We start from the raw sequence: 14901 nt of genomic DNA, 5'->3' as shown, positions 1-14901 counted from the left end.
AGAAACCATTATTCTGTTAGTTATCTACCCATTATCTCTAAACCTGCTTATATTATGGGCCTTGACAACAGTTGTCCTACTCACTGACCATCTGTCTAATTTGTTATCTACAGGCTGAAAGTCAAAGCACCTCCAAGTGTTCCTCGGAGGGACTATGCCCCAGGTAAGAGTATTTCTAAACTACTTGGACTGTTGACTAACCTAATGTTCATAATTCCTTCTTGAAAAGGGAACATGTTCTACTCATTTGAGAACAAAGGAGCCCATTCTAATTTTAAGAGTAATCTGTCTATAGTGGAAATATAGTAGTTCTTCTATCTGTCCATCCATCCATCCACTCATCTATTTATCAAATATGTATTAAGCAACTTCCATGTGACAGGCATATACAGAGTCTTAGGTAAAAATACAATGAAATAAGATAGATATGGTCTCCATACTCACAGAATTTATAGTCTAGAAGGGAAGATAGATGATTTTTAAAGCAATTACAATTCAGTGTGATGGGGAAGCACAAAGTTCTATAGAAGTACATAGCAACAATATTTAATCTAATTTGAGGTGGAGAATGTGGCAGAAGTAGGGAATGGATGGCTTCCTAGATAGAGAATTGTTAAAATAGATACTTGAGGGTCCATGAGGTTGGCGGGAGCAGGGGGGCAGTGTACATGAAATAAATTACTGAAGGCACATAGTTACTCAATCTTCTCCAAGTTTTAACCCTGCAACTCCATTTCAACTAGGATTAACTTTGTCAGGGGAGAGGAGTTAGTCTGGAGATTGGTAGGTTTATGACAATAGAAAGCTAAGTACACCAAAACCTTTGACTGTGAGGATCACAACAAACTATGGAAAATTCTTCAAGAGATGGGAATACCAGACCACCTGACCTGCCTCCTGAGAAATCTGTTTGCAGATCAAGAAGTAACAGTTAGAACTGGACACGGAACAACAGGCTGGTTCCAAATTGGGAAAGGAGTACGTCAAGGCTGTATATTGTCACCCTGCTTATTTAACTTATATGCAGAGTACATCATGAGAAACGCTGGGCTGGAGGAAGCACAAGCTGGAATCAAGATTTCCAGGAGAAATATCAATAACCTCAGATATGCAGATAACACCACACTCATGGCAGAAAGTGAAGAACTAAAGAGCCTCTTGATGAAAGTGAAAGAGGAGAGTAAAAAAGTTGGTTTAAAACTCAACATTCAGAAAACTAAGATCATGGCATCCAGTCCCATCACTTCATGGCAAATAGATGGGGAAACAGTGAGAGACTTTATTTTTTTAGGGCTCCACAATCACTGTAGATGTTCCTTGGAAGGAAAGCTATGACCAACCTAGACAGCCTATTAAAAATCAGAGATATTACTTTGCCAACAAAGGTCCATCTAGTCAAAGCTATGGTTTTTCCAATAGTCATGTATGGATGTGAGAGTTGGACTATAAAGAAAGCTGAGCACCAAAGAATTGATGCTTTTGAATTGTGGTGTTGGAGAAGACTCTTGAGAGTCCCTTGGATTGCAAGGAGATCCAACCAGTCCATCCTAAAGGAGGTCAATCCTGGGTGTTCATTGGAAGGACTGATGTTGAAGCTGAAACTCCAAGACTTTGGCCACCTGATGCGAAGAGCTGACTCATTTGAAAAGACCCTGATGCTGGGAAAGATTGAGGGCAGGAGGAGAAGGGGACAACAGAGGATGAAATGGTTGGATGGCATCACCGACTCGATGGACATGAGTTTGAGTAACTCCAGAAGTTGGTGGTAGACAGGAAGCCTGGTGTGCTGCAGTCCATGGGGTCAGAAAGAGTTGGACATGACTGAGTGACTGAACTGAACTGAACTGAAGCTAAATAGATTTTCCATCACAATTTTCTTGTCTAGAAAAGATGCACTGGGTAGGTAGGTCTAAAATCTCATTTACTTTCTAAAATATAAGGATGTCCTGGATGTGGACAGGTCTATCCAGCCCTCACAGAGAACCACAGGACTACAGACACTGATGATAACTCTTCCTCTACAGAATGACAACTGAAACCAAATCTCAACCTTAAAGAATCATGACTATTTTTTTTTCTACCACTGATTAAGATAGTATTAAATCAGATAATTGAGTTTTCCTTGAGCACTAATGAAATTTTATCACACTGAGAAATGCTGACTGGCATACCAAGTCTGGTCACTGACTCACGGGACCCATTTTTAGAATTCTTTAGGTGAGAGAGGATTTATTGACCTCACAATGCCAAGCAGTCAGCAAGTCTAGAGAGTTGGCCGGGGATTCCTTTGCAATTTGGAGCTAAAAAAATTAAGTACCCTGACCTTTAAAATCTACCCAGTTTGTCTATGGCCATATCACCTTGAATATACCCCATCTTATCTAAAATCTACCTAATCAAAAATTGATAAAAACAAATACATTTTCTCCCCTAGAGTTCCAAAAAAAAGAAATCAAAGAAGACTGCACCTGTTAAGCCCAAAGGCTTGATTGAAAAATATGGAATCATGGGATCTCAGGTTTAAAAGGGGGCCCAGAGGTCATATAGTCTAACATCCAATCCATTGCTTAAAGTTACCCCACTCCCACACACCACACACAGGGCTCCCCTTCCACTTGGAAACCTCCTGTGATGACCTCCCAAGCCTGTTTGAGCCCATGAGGAAGAGACAGCCCTGGAGCAATGTAGATGTGATCCCTTTCCTGTGGCTTCCTAAGTCTGTCCTGGTAGCCACACAGTGCAAGATTTAAAACATTTTAAAAAGTGGAAATAGAGTTGTTCTGCGCAACTTCAAGGAATAGAATAAGATGTTAGGTCATTTAAGTGGTTTCTTTCTAAAATAAACATCTCCAGGCGCTTCAGCTATGCCACACATTCTTTGATTACCTCCACAAATATTACACTAATGTCCTGTTTGATACTCACTGTGCTAGATATATAACGAGAAACAAAATATAGTTCTGGACCTTCAAGAACCTAATGACTAGTGGGGAATCAGATAATAAATCAGAATGCAAACTGGTAAACACAAATATGCAAACGTGCTAACTGCTGTGAAGGAAGATGGCAGGCACAGTGACAAGGAATCTCTATAGCGTAGGGGAACAACTTGAGTAGTCAGGGAAGGTCTCTCTGAGAGGGTGCCATTCAATTTGAAACCTAGAGAGTTAGCAGGAACATTTGTTACTTTGTAGATGACCCAATGGCACTGGAGATGCTGAACACAAACATTAGGAGCTCAGGCAATTCGATCTATCTGACTTTAGGATGGATGTCTCCTGAAGGTCCTCTCACACTCAACTGTCTCCTTGTTCATCCCCTCGCCCAGGTCCCTTCTTTTCCTCTACCTTTCACTTGGGCAGAAGACAGGGAGCATTCACGATTTACTTACCCTTTTGCCTAACCACACATGCTGGGGATCATTCTTGATTCCTCCTCTTCACTCAACCTCTAAAAAAAAAAAAAACTCGAAATCTTATTTATTCTCTTTAAATATCTCTCAAATATTTTTGCCCCTTTCTATTTACAAAGTTATAGCTCAGACTCGCTCATCTCTTGCTTCTCCTAGAACAAAAGCCCCTAAGTAGTCTCCTGAATTATTAATTTCATGGGGTCTTTTCAGTCTCCACCAGAGAACTGTTCTGAAATACCTTTGCTTAAATATTTTCATGGTTTTACATCATCATCAAGAGGACCCACAGACAAGATCCTTCAAGGTTCAGCCACTAAGTGGCTATGTAACCTTGTACAACTCTTTTCTCGTTTCTCAGTCATGCAGGGCTGAACCAGAAAACCTGTTAGGTTCTCACCAGAGCCAATGCTCTAGCAGAAACAAGTCCTGGGAGCCCAGGGCCTAGTGATGAAGCAGTCTCTCCTAATCTTCCCCAACTTTAGGACTCCACCGCTTTCAATCTCCCTGATGCTCACAAATGTTCCCTTGCTTAATCTCAGACACCTGCTCTCTTCCCCGAAACTCCCCAAATAGTCTTGATATCAGTACCTTTGTACTTAATCTCTCTTATGACACTGAAATGTGGTCAGGTCTTCTAAGTCTTTGCTCTGTGTGTGTGTGTGTGTGTGTGTGTGTGTGTGCGTGCGTGCGCTAGTTGCTCAGTCATATCCGACTCTGTGTGACCCTATGGACTGTAGCCCACCAGGCTCCTCTGTCTGTGGGTTTCTCCAGGCAACAATACTGAAGTGGGTTGCCAGTTCCTTCTCCAAGGGATCTTCCCGACCCAGGATCGAAGCCAGGTCGCCCACACTGCAGGTAGATTCTTTACCATCTGAGCCACCAGGGAAGCCCCAAAAATGTAATTCCTAGCCTGGCAGCATCAGCATCACCCAGGAGCTTGTTAGAAATGCAGAATCTCTGCTCCGCCCGAGAACTACTGGATCCGAATTTGTGTTTTAACAAGAACTCCAGAGAGTTTGAATGTATATTAAATTTGAGAAGACCTGCTATAAATCACCAACTCTGTCCTTATTGATTCTCCTAAACTGAAAGATAAATCTACTGAAATTCTAGAATCTCCAAAATATATCCTATTGTTTCAACAGACCAATATAGTCTTGCCTAGTCTCCCTGCTTTTACACTCAATCCCTGGTAAAGGCCCTTTTGGCAAGACTACCATCATCACGTGCAGTTAGTACCCCCCTTGCCACTTCCTGCCCCGCCCCCAACTCATGTCCCAGGAGCATTTCGGGCTATTTCTCCTGAGCCTTGAGGTCCTTGTGCAGCTGCAAGCTGGGGCCTCAGAAACCAGCCCTGACAGTTTCCCCTGAACCCATAGAGTCTTCAAGGACATTGGAGGCCCCAGTGTTTGGAGATACTAGCCCACCAGGCCTCCTGAGTCCAGAAAGCCAGTCAAGTGCTTCCGAGAGGCCTATGCAGATTTGGTCCACCCAAGACTTCTGAAGCAGCCCCACCTGTTTGCTCTGGCTGATAGATTTATGTCCTCTGTCCAGTCCCAGAAGCTAATGGCTTCCCAAACCCATTAAGCCAAGGTGGAGAGTGTGTTGACCTTGGTGATGCTGACCTTCAGAAAGCAGAGGATAGAAATGGCCAGAGCCCCCCTAGAGGTCAGCAGAAGCGTCATCGCGGTCCCTCTCATTAGAAGGTGGAAGGACAAAGCTTGAATCTTACAAACACTGGAGGCCTGGACCTCCTACAGATGCAAGCGGGTTAGGCCAGTGTGCAGCCTGCTGCTTTCACTCCAGACCCCACAATCTACTTGGGCTCTGAGGAAAGAACATTGTTTGCAGGAACATCACTGTCCACCAAGCAAACTGTATTATTCCCGCGCAGCTGGCATTGATGTGGGAAGGGAAACTATTTAGAACATACTGGGTGTTTACTCTGACCTGGACGTTGTGCTAAGCTCTTTATAGACATTCGGTTCAGTTCAGTTCAGTTCATTCACTCAGTCACGTCCAACTCTTTGTGACCCCATGGACTGCAGCACGCCAGACTTTCTTGTCCATCACCAACTCCTGGAGCTTGCTCAAACTCATGTCCATCAAGTTAGTGATATTGTCCAACTATCTCATCCTCTGTCATCCCCTTCTCCTCCTGCCTTCAATCTTTCCCAGGATCAAGGTCTTTTTTAATTAGTCAGCTCTTCACATCATGTGGCCAAAGTATTGGAGTTTCAACTTCAGCATCAGTCCTTCCAATGAACATTCAGGACTGATTTCCTTTAGGATTGACTGGTTGGATCTCCTTGCAGTCTAAGGGATTCTCAAGAGGCTTTTCCAACACCACAGTTCAAAAGTATTAATTCTTCACCGCTCAGCTTTCTTTCCAGTAGTCATGTATGGATGTGAGAGTTGGACTATAAAGAAAGCTGAGCACCAAAGAATTGATGCTTTTGAATTGTGGTGTTGGAGAAGACTCTTGAGAGTCCCTTGGACTGCAAGGAGATCCAACCAGTCCATCCTAAAGGAGGTCAGTCCTGGATATTCATTGGAAGGACTGATGTTGAAGCTGAAACTCCAAGACTTTGGCCACCTCATGCGAAGAGCTGACTCATTTGAAAAGACCCTGATGCTGGGAAAGATTGAGGGCAGGAGGAGAAGGGGATGACAGAGGATGAGATGGTAGAATGGCATCATCAACTCGATGGACATGGGTTTTGGTGGACTCCAGGAGTTGGTGATGGACAGGGAGGCCTGGCGTGCTGCGGTTCATGGGGTTGCAAAGAGTCAGACATGACTGAGTGACTGAACTGACCTGAACAGCTTTCTTTATGGTCCAGCTCTCACATCTATACATAACTACTGAAAAAACCAGAGCTTGGCTCATTTAATCTCTCATTGTGCTTGTGCTAAGTTACTTCAGTCGTGTCTGATTCTTTGTGACCCTCTGGATTGTAGCCTGCCAGGCTCTTCTGTCCATGGTATTCTCCAGACATGAATACTGGAGTGGGTTGCCCCTTCCTCCTCCAGAGGATCTTCCTGACCCAGGGATCAAACTCTTATGTCTCCTGCATTGGCAGGTGGGTTCTTTACCACTAGCACCCTAATCTCTCATTAGTCCGTTAAAGAGAAACGGCTATCTTGGTTTCACCAATGAGGGAAATGTGTCTCAGGAACATTCAGTAACCTGTCCACTAAAAAAGACCCACCCCAGGCTTCCATTCCATTGTTCCTCCCTTTGACCCTATTTAGGATGGTTACACTTTTCCAGGATATTTCTTATTATCCTGAAAGCCCCAGAGCTTCTAATATTAAGTTCAAGAAGCCACCTGCTTCCTGTATCTCTGAGTCTGAGGTCTGACTAGAGAGGGAGGGTGGGAAGGGGAGACCAGTTGTGGGCCACCCGGAGTCTTGTGGGGTCACTGCAGAAGCTCCTCTGGTCACTCTGCAACACCCCAGAGGTCAGAGCTGAACAGGCCTCTCTCCCTGTACCCTAGGGCCCTGATACCCAGGGGCTGTTGTCATATCCCCAGAGGGCCACCTTCTCCTCCCCCACTGATGTCATGCAGGGAGGAGATCGGAGCAATGATAAAGTGGGGAGACCTCAGGGCAAAGGAAGATACTTAGAAAGCGATTGCTGAGTAAATGCCCTCCACAGAAGCACAAAGCATGCCTAACAACCCTTTGCCTGAAACATAACTTGCTTTTGAGAATGAAATATAGCTTGCTTTTTCTCCTGTCCTGGTGTCACTAGTAAAGCTAGCATTCATTTGATCTTTCGTCTCCCTGGTTACTTCTAACTGGTACCAGCAAAGCTGAACATAGGAAGAGCTGTATTCAACATTAGTTCTGACTCATGCAACTAAGAATAGAGGAATGAAACTTGCACTCAAAGGTATTTTAAAACCTAGAAAGTCCTGAAAGATCACCCAACCCAAACTTCTCATCTTAGGGACACTGGAGACCAGAGAGGCACAGTGAATGTCCGGGGTCATACAGACAGCTGATAACTGAGCCAGGACCCTTCCCCCTATTTCTGCATACACATACACATTCCCAGGGCCCTGTGAAAGGTGAATGATCATACAGATAAAGGGAATTTCTAAGATGTTAAGGATTTAGTGCAAGTCACCACTCCCAGTCAGTCTGGCAGAGGCTAGCTTTGGCCTCAGCTCCGCACACTAAGTCACATCCTTTTCTCCTCTGGGTGTACCCAGAGGGACTACTGTCAGCTCGCTGCCTCCCCCGCAGCCTCGGTAGTTCTGCTTTCCGTTCCTTCCCTGTGTCTGTCCCCACCACCGCAGCTAGACCACCCTCCTTCCTCTCTTCTTCCTGTGTCGTACTGCAAGTCTCCCCACTGGTTGCTTGCATCCCGCTCTGCAAGAGGAGAACTATGCAGGGCCCAGTGGCCCAGAGCACAGCCTCTAGAGTGAGATCAGGGCCAGAGTGGAGGACGTGTATGGACAGGCAGTTGTGGAGTGCACCTCAGTGCCCATCACTCGGAGGACACCAGGTCCACCCAGGGTCTCTGGTGCCCCTGAGGACACCCAAGCAAGAGACTACATCCACACCCTCTCCTTTACCCTTTCCCTCAAGCTCTCAACACAGAGTCCTTTACTGTGCTTCCAGCCATCTCTCCCCATTCCCAAGAACCCCCAGTCTGGTTCAGACTCTGTCTCATCACACCTTTGTATTAGTCATCAATCGTGTCCGACTCCTTGTGACCTTTTGGACTGTAGCCCATGAGGCTCCTCTGTCCACGGGATTTTCCAGGCAAGAATACTGGAGTGGGTTGTCGAGGTTACTCAGACTCCATCCTTGTCAGCCTCCCCCTCTCCACCTAGTCACTGGAAACTGCAGTACCCACTGAGGCTGGAGCACCCCCTTGGCTGGCAGCGAACCGAGCTTTGTTTACCTGTCAGCATATTTCCCTGTGATTCTCCAGTGCAGCTCATCTATTCTGTGCATGGCTGTGCCTTATGGATGCCCCTTCCTTCCACTGGCTAAGCTGTGCTTCTGGGACTGACACCTAAGCCCCCATCTTAAGGGTGGAAGGACACCCTCCTTCATCACCATTCTCCTTTAAGGCCTAGTTCCAGCCTGCCTTGGGCACATGGCCTCAGTAGCCTCTTGGCCCTCAATGAGTGCACATTTCTCCAAATTCCCTCAGCACCTGGAATTGTGATCAGCTGCTGGACATACACCAGGAATATGATCAGCTGCTGGACATACACCAGGAAATTTTATACCACCCTAGATTGTCCTCAGTCTGATCTGTGAAAGTTTCTCTAGACTCTAGGTCTTTTATTTCATGTAGAGGCTGGGCTCAGTGAGAAGATCTCAGCCTCTGGGGTCTTTAGGCCTGGGTCAGAATCCTGGCTTTGCCCCTTAATCACTGAACCTAGGAAAGTTTTGTAACTTCCTTGAGCCTCACATTCCTTATCTGGTGATAAGTATGTCCATCCTTCAGGTTATTGTGAGAATTATGCGTGTGTGTGTGTGTGTGTGTGTGTGCACGCATGCATGCTCAGTTGTGTCCAGCTCTTTGAGACCAAAAGAACTGTTGCTCACCAGGCTCCTCTGTCCATGGCATTCTCTAGGCAAGAATACTGGAGTGGGCTGCCATTTTCTTCTCCAGAGAATCTTCCTGACCCAGGGATCAAACCCATGTTTCTTATGACTCCTGCGTTGGCAGGCAGATTCTTTACCACTGGTGGAGACAGTGAGTGAAGGGAAAGTCGCTCAGTCATGTCTGACTCTTTGCAACCCCATGGACCATGTAGTCCATGGAATTCTCCAGGCCAGAATACTGGAAGGGGTTGCCATTTCCTTCTTCAGGGGATCTTCCTGACCCAGGGATTGAACCCGGGTCTCCTGCATTCCAGGCAGATTCTGTAACATCTGAGCCATGAGGGAAGCCTGGGATTATGACACGGTAAATAGAGGCTAAACCCCAAACCAGTTACATAACACAACAGAAAAGGCTTTCCCCGACAAGGAGGCCCAACCAACATCTCAGCTCCCTAGGAGGGGCTGCAACCCCACACCATATTCAGCTTGAACTTACCCTCCTGAAAATTTCACTGGCTACATACTAGAGAGTTCTTGGATCCATTTCTTTGTGGTAACAATGCTGTGTGATTACCATTAGAGTGAAGTTGAATTGGTATCATTTTGAGGATTTATTAAGACAACAGTGAGTAACATTAACATAGCATTTAATGTGGTCAGGCTTTGCAAAACATTTCACATGTATTATATTACTTGATTCTCATAAAAACATGAGGCAGCACTATTCTTATCCTTGTTTTACAGACAAGGAAATTGAGCTTTAAACAATTAAGGTACTGGTCCATTGCCAAGCAGGTAATAAAGAGCAGAGCCAGGATTTGAACCCAGGGAGCTTGGGTCTAAAACTACCACATGCACACATTGGGAGTCTCCATGAGATGCTGGAAAACCACCCACTACTTGGATCTAGTACTTTGGATTGCTATGCTTTTCGGTCTGGGCAATGTCTTGATGAGTGTGACGCTGTGCCAGAGGACAGAGGTAGCTGGGGGAAGATGGGGCGCCACGCAAATAGCCTCCACCTCCTGATGCTTTTCTCTGTTTTCTGCCTCGATGCACCACAATGCCTGTTTCTCCTGGGTTTTATCTCAGGAGAAAATGTTCAGTGGAGGGCCAGGCTGTTCACATGAGATTTCAGCTGCAGAAGCAACACAGCCTGGCCTCCAATCCAGTCCCCACACTCACTAGCCGTGTGCCTCAGACAGGTTTTGCAACCTCTCTTAGCCTCAGTTTCCTTGACTATAAAACAGATAATAAGGCACCTGTGACGGAGACTGTTTTGACGATAAACAAAGAAATACATTCATAATACTTCCCCTAACACCCAGCGTGCAGGAAATGTTCGAATGATGGAATCTCTTATTACTATCCTCATTTTCACTCATTCAATTCATTTACTGGCTTATGCTTTTATTTCAGTATTAGTGCAGAATTACAAATGCAAAATGGCATCCAGACGCAAAGATAAATAGGGCTTGCTTTTCAGTACAGAGAGACACTAAATTGTGTCTCTTAGGTCAGATGAAGTACATGTCACAAGGTGCCAGCAGCATCTACGAGGTCATAGCCCATAACCCAGAGGGACCAGAGAGGACCTCATGGAGGAGGGACGCCAGGGGTTTCCACGGAAGGAGGGAGATGGGCTGGGGGAGCAGCATGAGCAGAGAGGAGAACTATCAAAAGCCCAGGATAGGGAGGGAGAGTAGGTACAGGTGTGTGACTGTGTTGACACAGAAGCTTAACTTTATCCCGTAGGGAGCCAATGATGATTCCTGAGGAAAGGGGCAGCATGAGCCAATTTCTATTTTAAGAAAATAACTAGAAAGAGTTGGAAGGATGAATTGAAGATCATAGAGACAGGAAAACTAGTTAGATGACAGCTACAACTGCTTTTTCCACTAGCTGTGATCAAGTGTGTGTGTCTTATAAAAATATTTTATGAATGTTTCTGTTTTAAATGGTTGAAACAATAGCATCATGCTGCTGTACATTTTGACCTTCAGTCATCCTCAGACTTAAGGTATTAAAACATACTCCCCATTGGGCTAATATTGGCATATTGGGAAGACTCATTCACCTATTCTTCTAAGGCTTCTTGGCAATTTAGTGATCAGAGTACACTGTCATTTGGTATAGGTCAGCCCAGAGAATAATTTCATAAGAATTATTTTCTGTTAATGTCAAAGTTTGATCCACTTGTAGAATGAAGCTCCTTCTTTGTGTCTATCATGTTTTTCTCAAGAGAGAGTTGCTGTTGCTGTCATTTCTTAAAATGTGGTCATTCTGATACAAGACCTCCTTCCTGCTCTCACTTCATCTCCATAATTCTTTTCCTTGTGCCTCTGTGGAACTGCCTAGAGCTGGAATCAGTAGTCTCCTGTGGCAGAAAATGGCAAGAAAAGTTTCTATTGAGGTTCTGGGGGATTCAGGGACCATCCATCAAGTCCTCTAGCTGCAATGGCTCAGTGGGGTAGGCAGAGAGATGTGGTCCTCTATGGTGCAGTCATTGAAGCCACTCTACCATCTGAACTTGGGTCTAATTGAGAGAGAATTTTATTTAGCTTCTAAGGTCAGTTTATGTGATGGGATTGACGCTAAGCTTCTCAAACTCTAAATGTGTTTTGGAGGAAAAGGGGTCAAATAGTCTCCTTGGCTGTCATAATCCAGGCTTATTTCATTCTTCAAGATCACAAGCTGCTCAAGATCTGTCACATCCATTTTTACACCTGCTGGAGAGCCTAAGACAGTGGCTGCACCCTGGAGCCCAAGTCCAGCAAGAGCAGCGTGGCGCTGAGGTTCCGAGCATGCACTTGGAAGTCAGTTAACCTGCAGGGCTCAACTCCTGACTTTACCATTTACTACATGATCTTGGGCAAATGATTTATCTTCTCTAAGCCTCAGTTTCCTCATAAGGTTTTTGAGAAAGTGAAGTGAATACTTCACTGATAATATTGCCCAGCATGTAGTAACACATCGGGAAAAAATTTTTTTAATAAAAAAGTCAATGTTAGAGCCAGAGAGAATCTTGGAAGTGATCCCCTTTTATAGATCTTGAATTTTATATTATAGATCTAAAAATTGAGGAGGTCCAGAGAAGTTAAGCCTGGATGAGAATTTAGGTCTCTCTGACTCCCTGTCCAGGGCTCTTCCATCCACACGTTGATTAAAAAAATATATGAGGAAGGAGGACAGTATGGATTGCTATTCCAAGGTTCAAAAATGTCCCTTGACAAAGATGTTAAGGGTCAGAGTTACCATTTCTCTTCCCTAGTGGGACTTTTACTAATACTTTAAAAATTGACTGTTTTTTAGAAAAAGATTCAAAAGGAATGAATGTGAGATGACTGTAATAACTGTTTCAGGCCTAGCAGATGGGAGCATGTGGCCCAAGGGCAGGGCAGGCAGGTACAGGGTGCTCGTGGACAGGGTGGAGTGGGCCGGCAAAAATTTCTATCGTTCATTTTGCTTCCAACATGCCATTTCAGAGAGACCAGCCGATGAAGAGGAGTGGTCAGATGACTTCGTGAGTATTTGTTCCTGGGATGAGAAGGGCACCATTTTCACCATGGCCCCTGGGAGGTCTTTATAAGGACTTTTCTGAATGAAATGCTGGTGGTCAGCTGCCCATCACAGAGGGGAGATAGCTGGGCTGGAAGGGCCACCAATAGGCAAGACAGCACTAGGCTGACTTGGGCCAGCACCACATTGTGGCGGGCTAGGAGCTTTACACCTACCGCTTCATGTAATCCTCACCACAGCCCTATGAGTCGGCATTCTTATCCCCATTTTCTACTGGTATTCAGAACCAAAAAAAGATGTTTAAGTGTTTGAATATTTCCCAATCAGTTGGCAAATGCTTTTGCCCTGAATTCCCCAGTGCCCCATCACTGCTTGGTCCCTGCCAGGAGCCCTAATCAAACCAACAACTGAAGTGTGAATGCCTGGCACATCAGGGAGCCTCTGGGACACTCCTCAAGGTCATGGTCAGCACCTGAGCTGTATTAGTGGTTAAACAGTTTGGACATCAGTCCTGCCCATCTTATAGGCAAAGAAACCAAGGCATGGAGAGGATAAGTACTTGCGGTTCCAAAAGTCAAACCCAGATCTCAGAACCAGGTTTTTCAAACCCAAGAGGCTTGCTATGACCAAGAGGATATGAACAGACTTGGAGGGCTTCAGGTTGAGAGGGCCCTCCCTGACCTTGACGACATTGGAGTGGTCTGCCTGAATTAACTGTGAACCCCTTCAGGACGGCTCTGCAGCCCATAGAGCTCTTTGGGGCTGAGTCTTCAAGAGACAAGACATCCTAAAAACTCCTGGGCACAATGATAATTCCTCATATCTCATATTCCCGCAGAAAGTTAGTCTTCTCTAGTCTGTGAGCTTCACGTCTGGAAGGGATCCCAGAGGGCCTCCATACAACCACATCTGCCCTGTGGAAACTGAGGCCCAGAGCAGGAAAATGACTTGCTGACAGTCTCAATTTCTCAAAGGCCCAGGAGAATGAGAACCCACGAGTCCTGTCCAGTGCCCAGAACTCAGCCTGAGCCCAGCTCCACACTGTTTACACCCACCTGGATTTTATTCAGAGTATTAGGAGACCAGAGTTCCTTCCTTTTTAACTGCAGAGAAAAGATTTTTATAAAGAAGGGAGGAGGTGGCCTCTCTGTGGGTCACTCAGACATGGAGTTCCTGGGGGAGGAACTTCTGAGGGAGGCCCTGATCCCTCAGAAGCGCTGCAGCTGCGCCCCCTGCTGGCAGCACCACCAAGTCACATCTGAAGCAAAGTTGAAGAAGCTGGACCAGGCAGCCAAGAAAACAGCTCGCTCGCTGGATGAAAAGAACACACACTGGGGACTTAGAAAGCATAAAATAAAATCAGCCTGAAGAGGAGGGAATGACTTATGTCCCCAAGTCAAACAACCAAAACGGAAGTACCAGCTATGGCGGTGGTTCCGTCGCTATCTTGCGTCCGGCTCTATGCGACCCCGTGGACTGTAGCCCAGCAGGCTCCTCTGTCCATGGGATTCCCAGGCAAGATTACTGGAGTGGGTTGCCATCTCTTTCTCAAGGGGATCTTCCAGACCCAGGGATCGAACCCAGGTCTCCTGCCTTGCAGGTGGATTTTTTACCTACTGAGTCTCCAGGGAAGCCCATCAGCTGTAACACAAATTGACTGAACATTCACTCACAGTCATTCACAATCCTTATTGGATTCCCTTTGTACACGGAATGAAATCCAGACTTGTTGATAAAGCCTCCAGACCTGATGACATTTGGCCCATGCAGACCTGTCCACCCTTCTCTGAAACCCCCTTCAGTGCTGTCACCAGGGATAGATTTTCATCCACCTGATTATTTATTTATTATTCACTATTTGTTTGTTGTTGGTCTCTCCTGCTAACATATAAGCTCTGTGAGGCCGGGGACTATGCTCAGAGTCAAGCTGGTACAGAGTAGGTGAATAAATTTTGATTAAATGAATGAAGGAATGGTCAATTTGGCAAGATTTTTGTCTGATAACACAGTCCCTCCTTCAGAGTTCCCATCAGACTGTCCAAAGTATTGCACTTCCTCAAGTACTGAATGAATTAACAAATGAATTTTGTCATAATTTAGAATAACTTGGGGAGGGGGAGGATTCTTTAAAACTCTCAGAGGTTTGAACAGATTCTCTTGTAATTCTCTTGATGAGAAGGCATTCAATGCATTCTATGGTGCTTGAGTAGGAGAGGCTTGTGGTACATCTCCCACAAAGAGACTTTCCAAATGAAGGGCCAGCTCAGGACTTCTGAGCAGCCATTCCCTCCTCCTCGGTCCCCCCAGAGCCCAGGCAGCATCAATGCACTCATCCATTCCAATTACGGTGGGTGGGCACCTACCCTGTAGCAGGTCCTGTGCTGGGTCCTAGATTT

The 14901-nt window shown here is 45.6% G+C and overlaps 1 protein-coding gene across 2 annotated transcripts in view; it reads left to right on the top strand.

Annotated features, from left to right (window-relative positions):
• The window catches only part of BLNK (B cell linker), a 78176-nt gene that overhangs the window by 25443 nt on the left and 37832 nt on the right, over positions 1 to 14901 (top strand). For both annotated transcript variants that reach the window (XM_040254636.1, XM_040254635.1), the window contains exons 3-4: positions 114 to 163; positions 12472 to 12509. In XM_040254636.1, the coding sequence (XP_040110570.1) occupies positions 114 to 163; positions 12472 to 12509 (88 nt within the window). The remainder of the gene's footprint in view (positions 1 to 113; positions 164 to 12471; positions 12510 to 14901) is intronic.

This window comes from Oryx dammah, unplaced genomic scaffold (genome assembly GCF_014754425.2).
Source record: "Oryx dammah isolate SB20612 unplaced genomic scaffold, SCBI_Odam_1.1 HiC_scaffold_14, whole genome shotgun sequence".
Taxonomy (NCBI): domain Eukaryota; kingdom Metazoa; phylum Chordata; class Mammalia; order Artiodactyla; family Bovidae; genus Oryx; species Oryx dammah.
The sequence above is the reverse complement of the archived record's forward strand: the minus strand, read 5'-3'. Positions and strand labels throughout refer to the sequence as shown.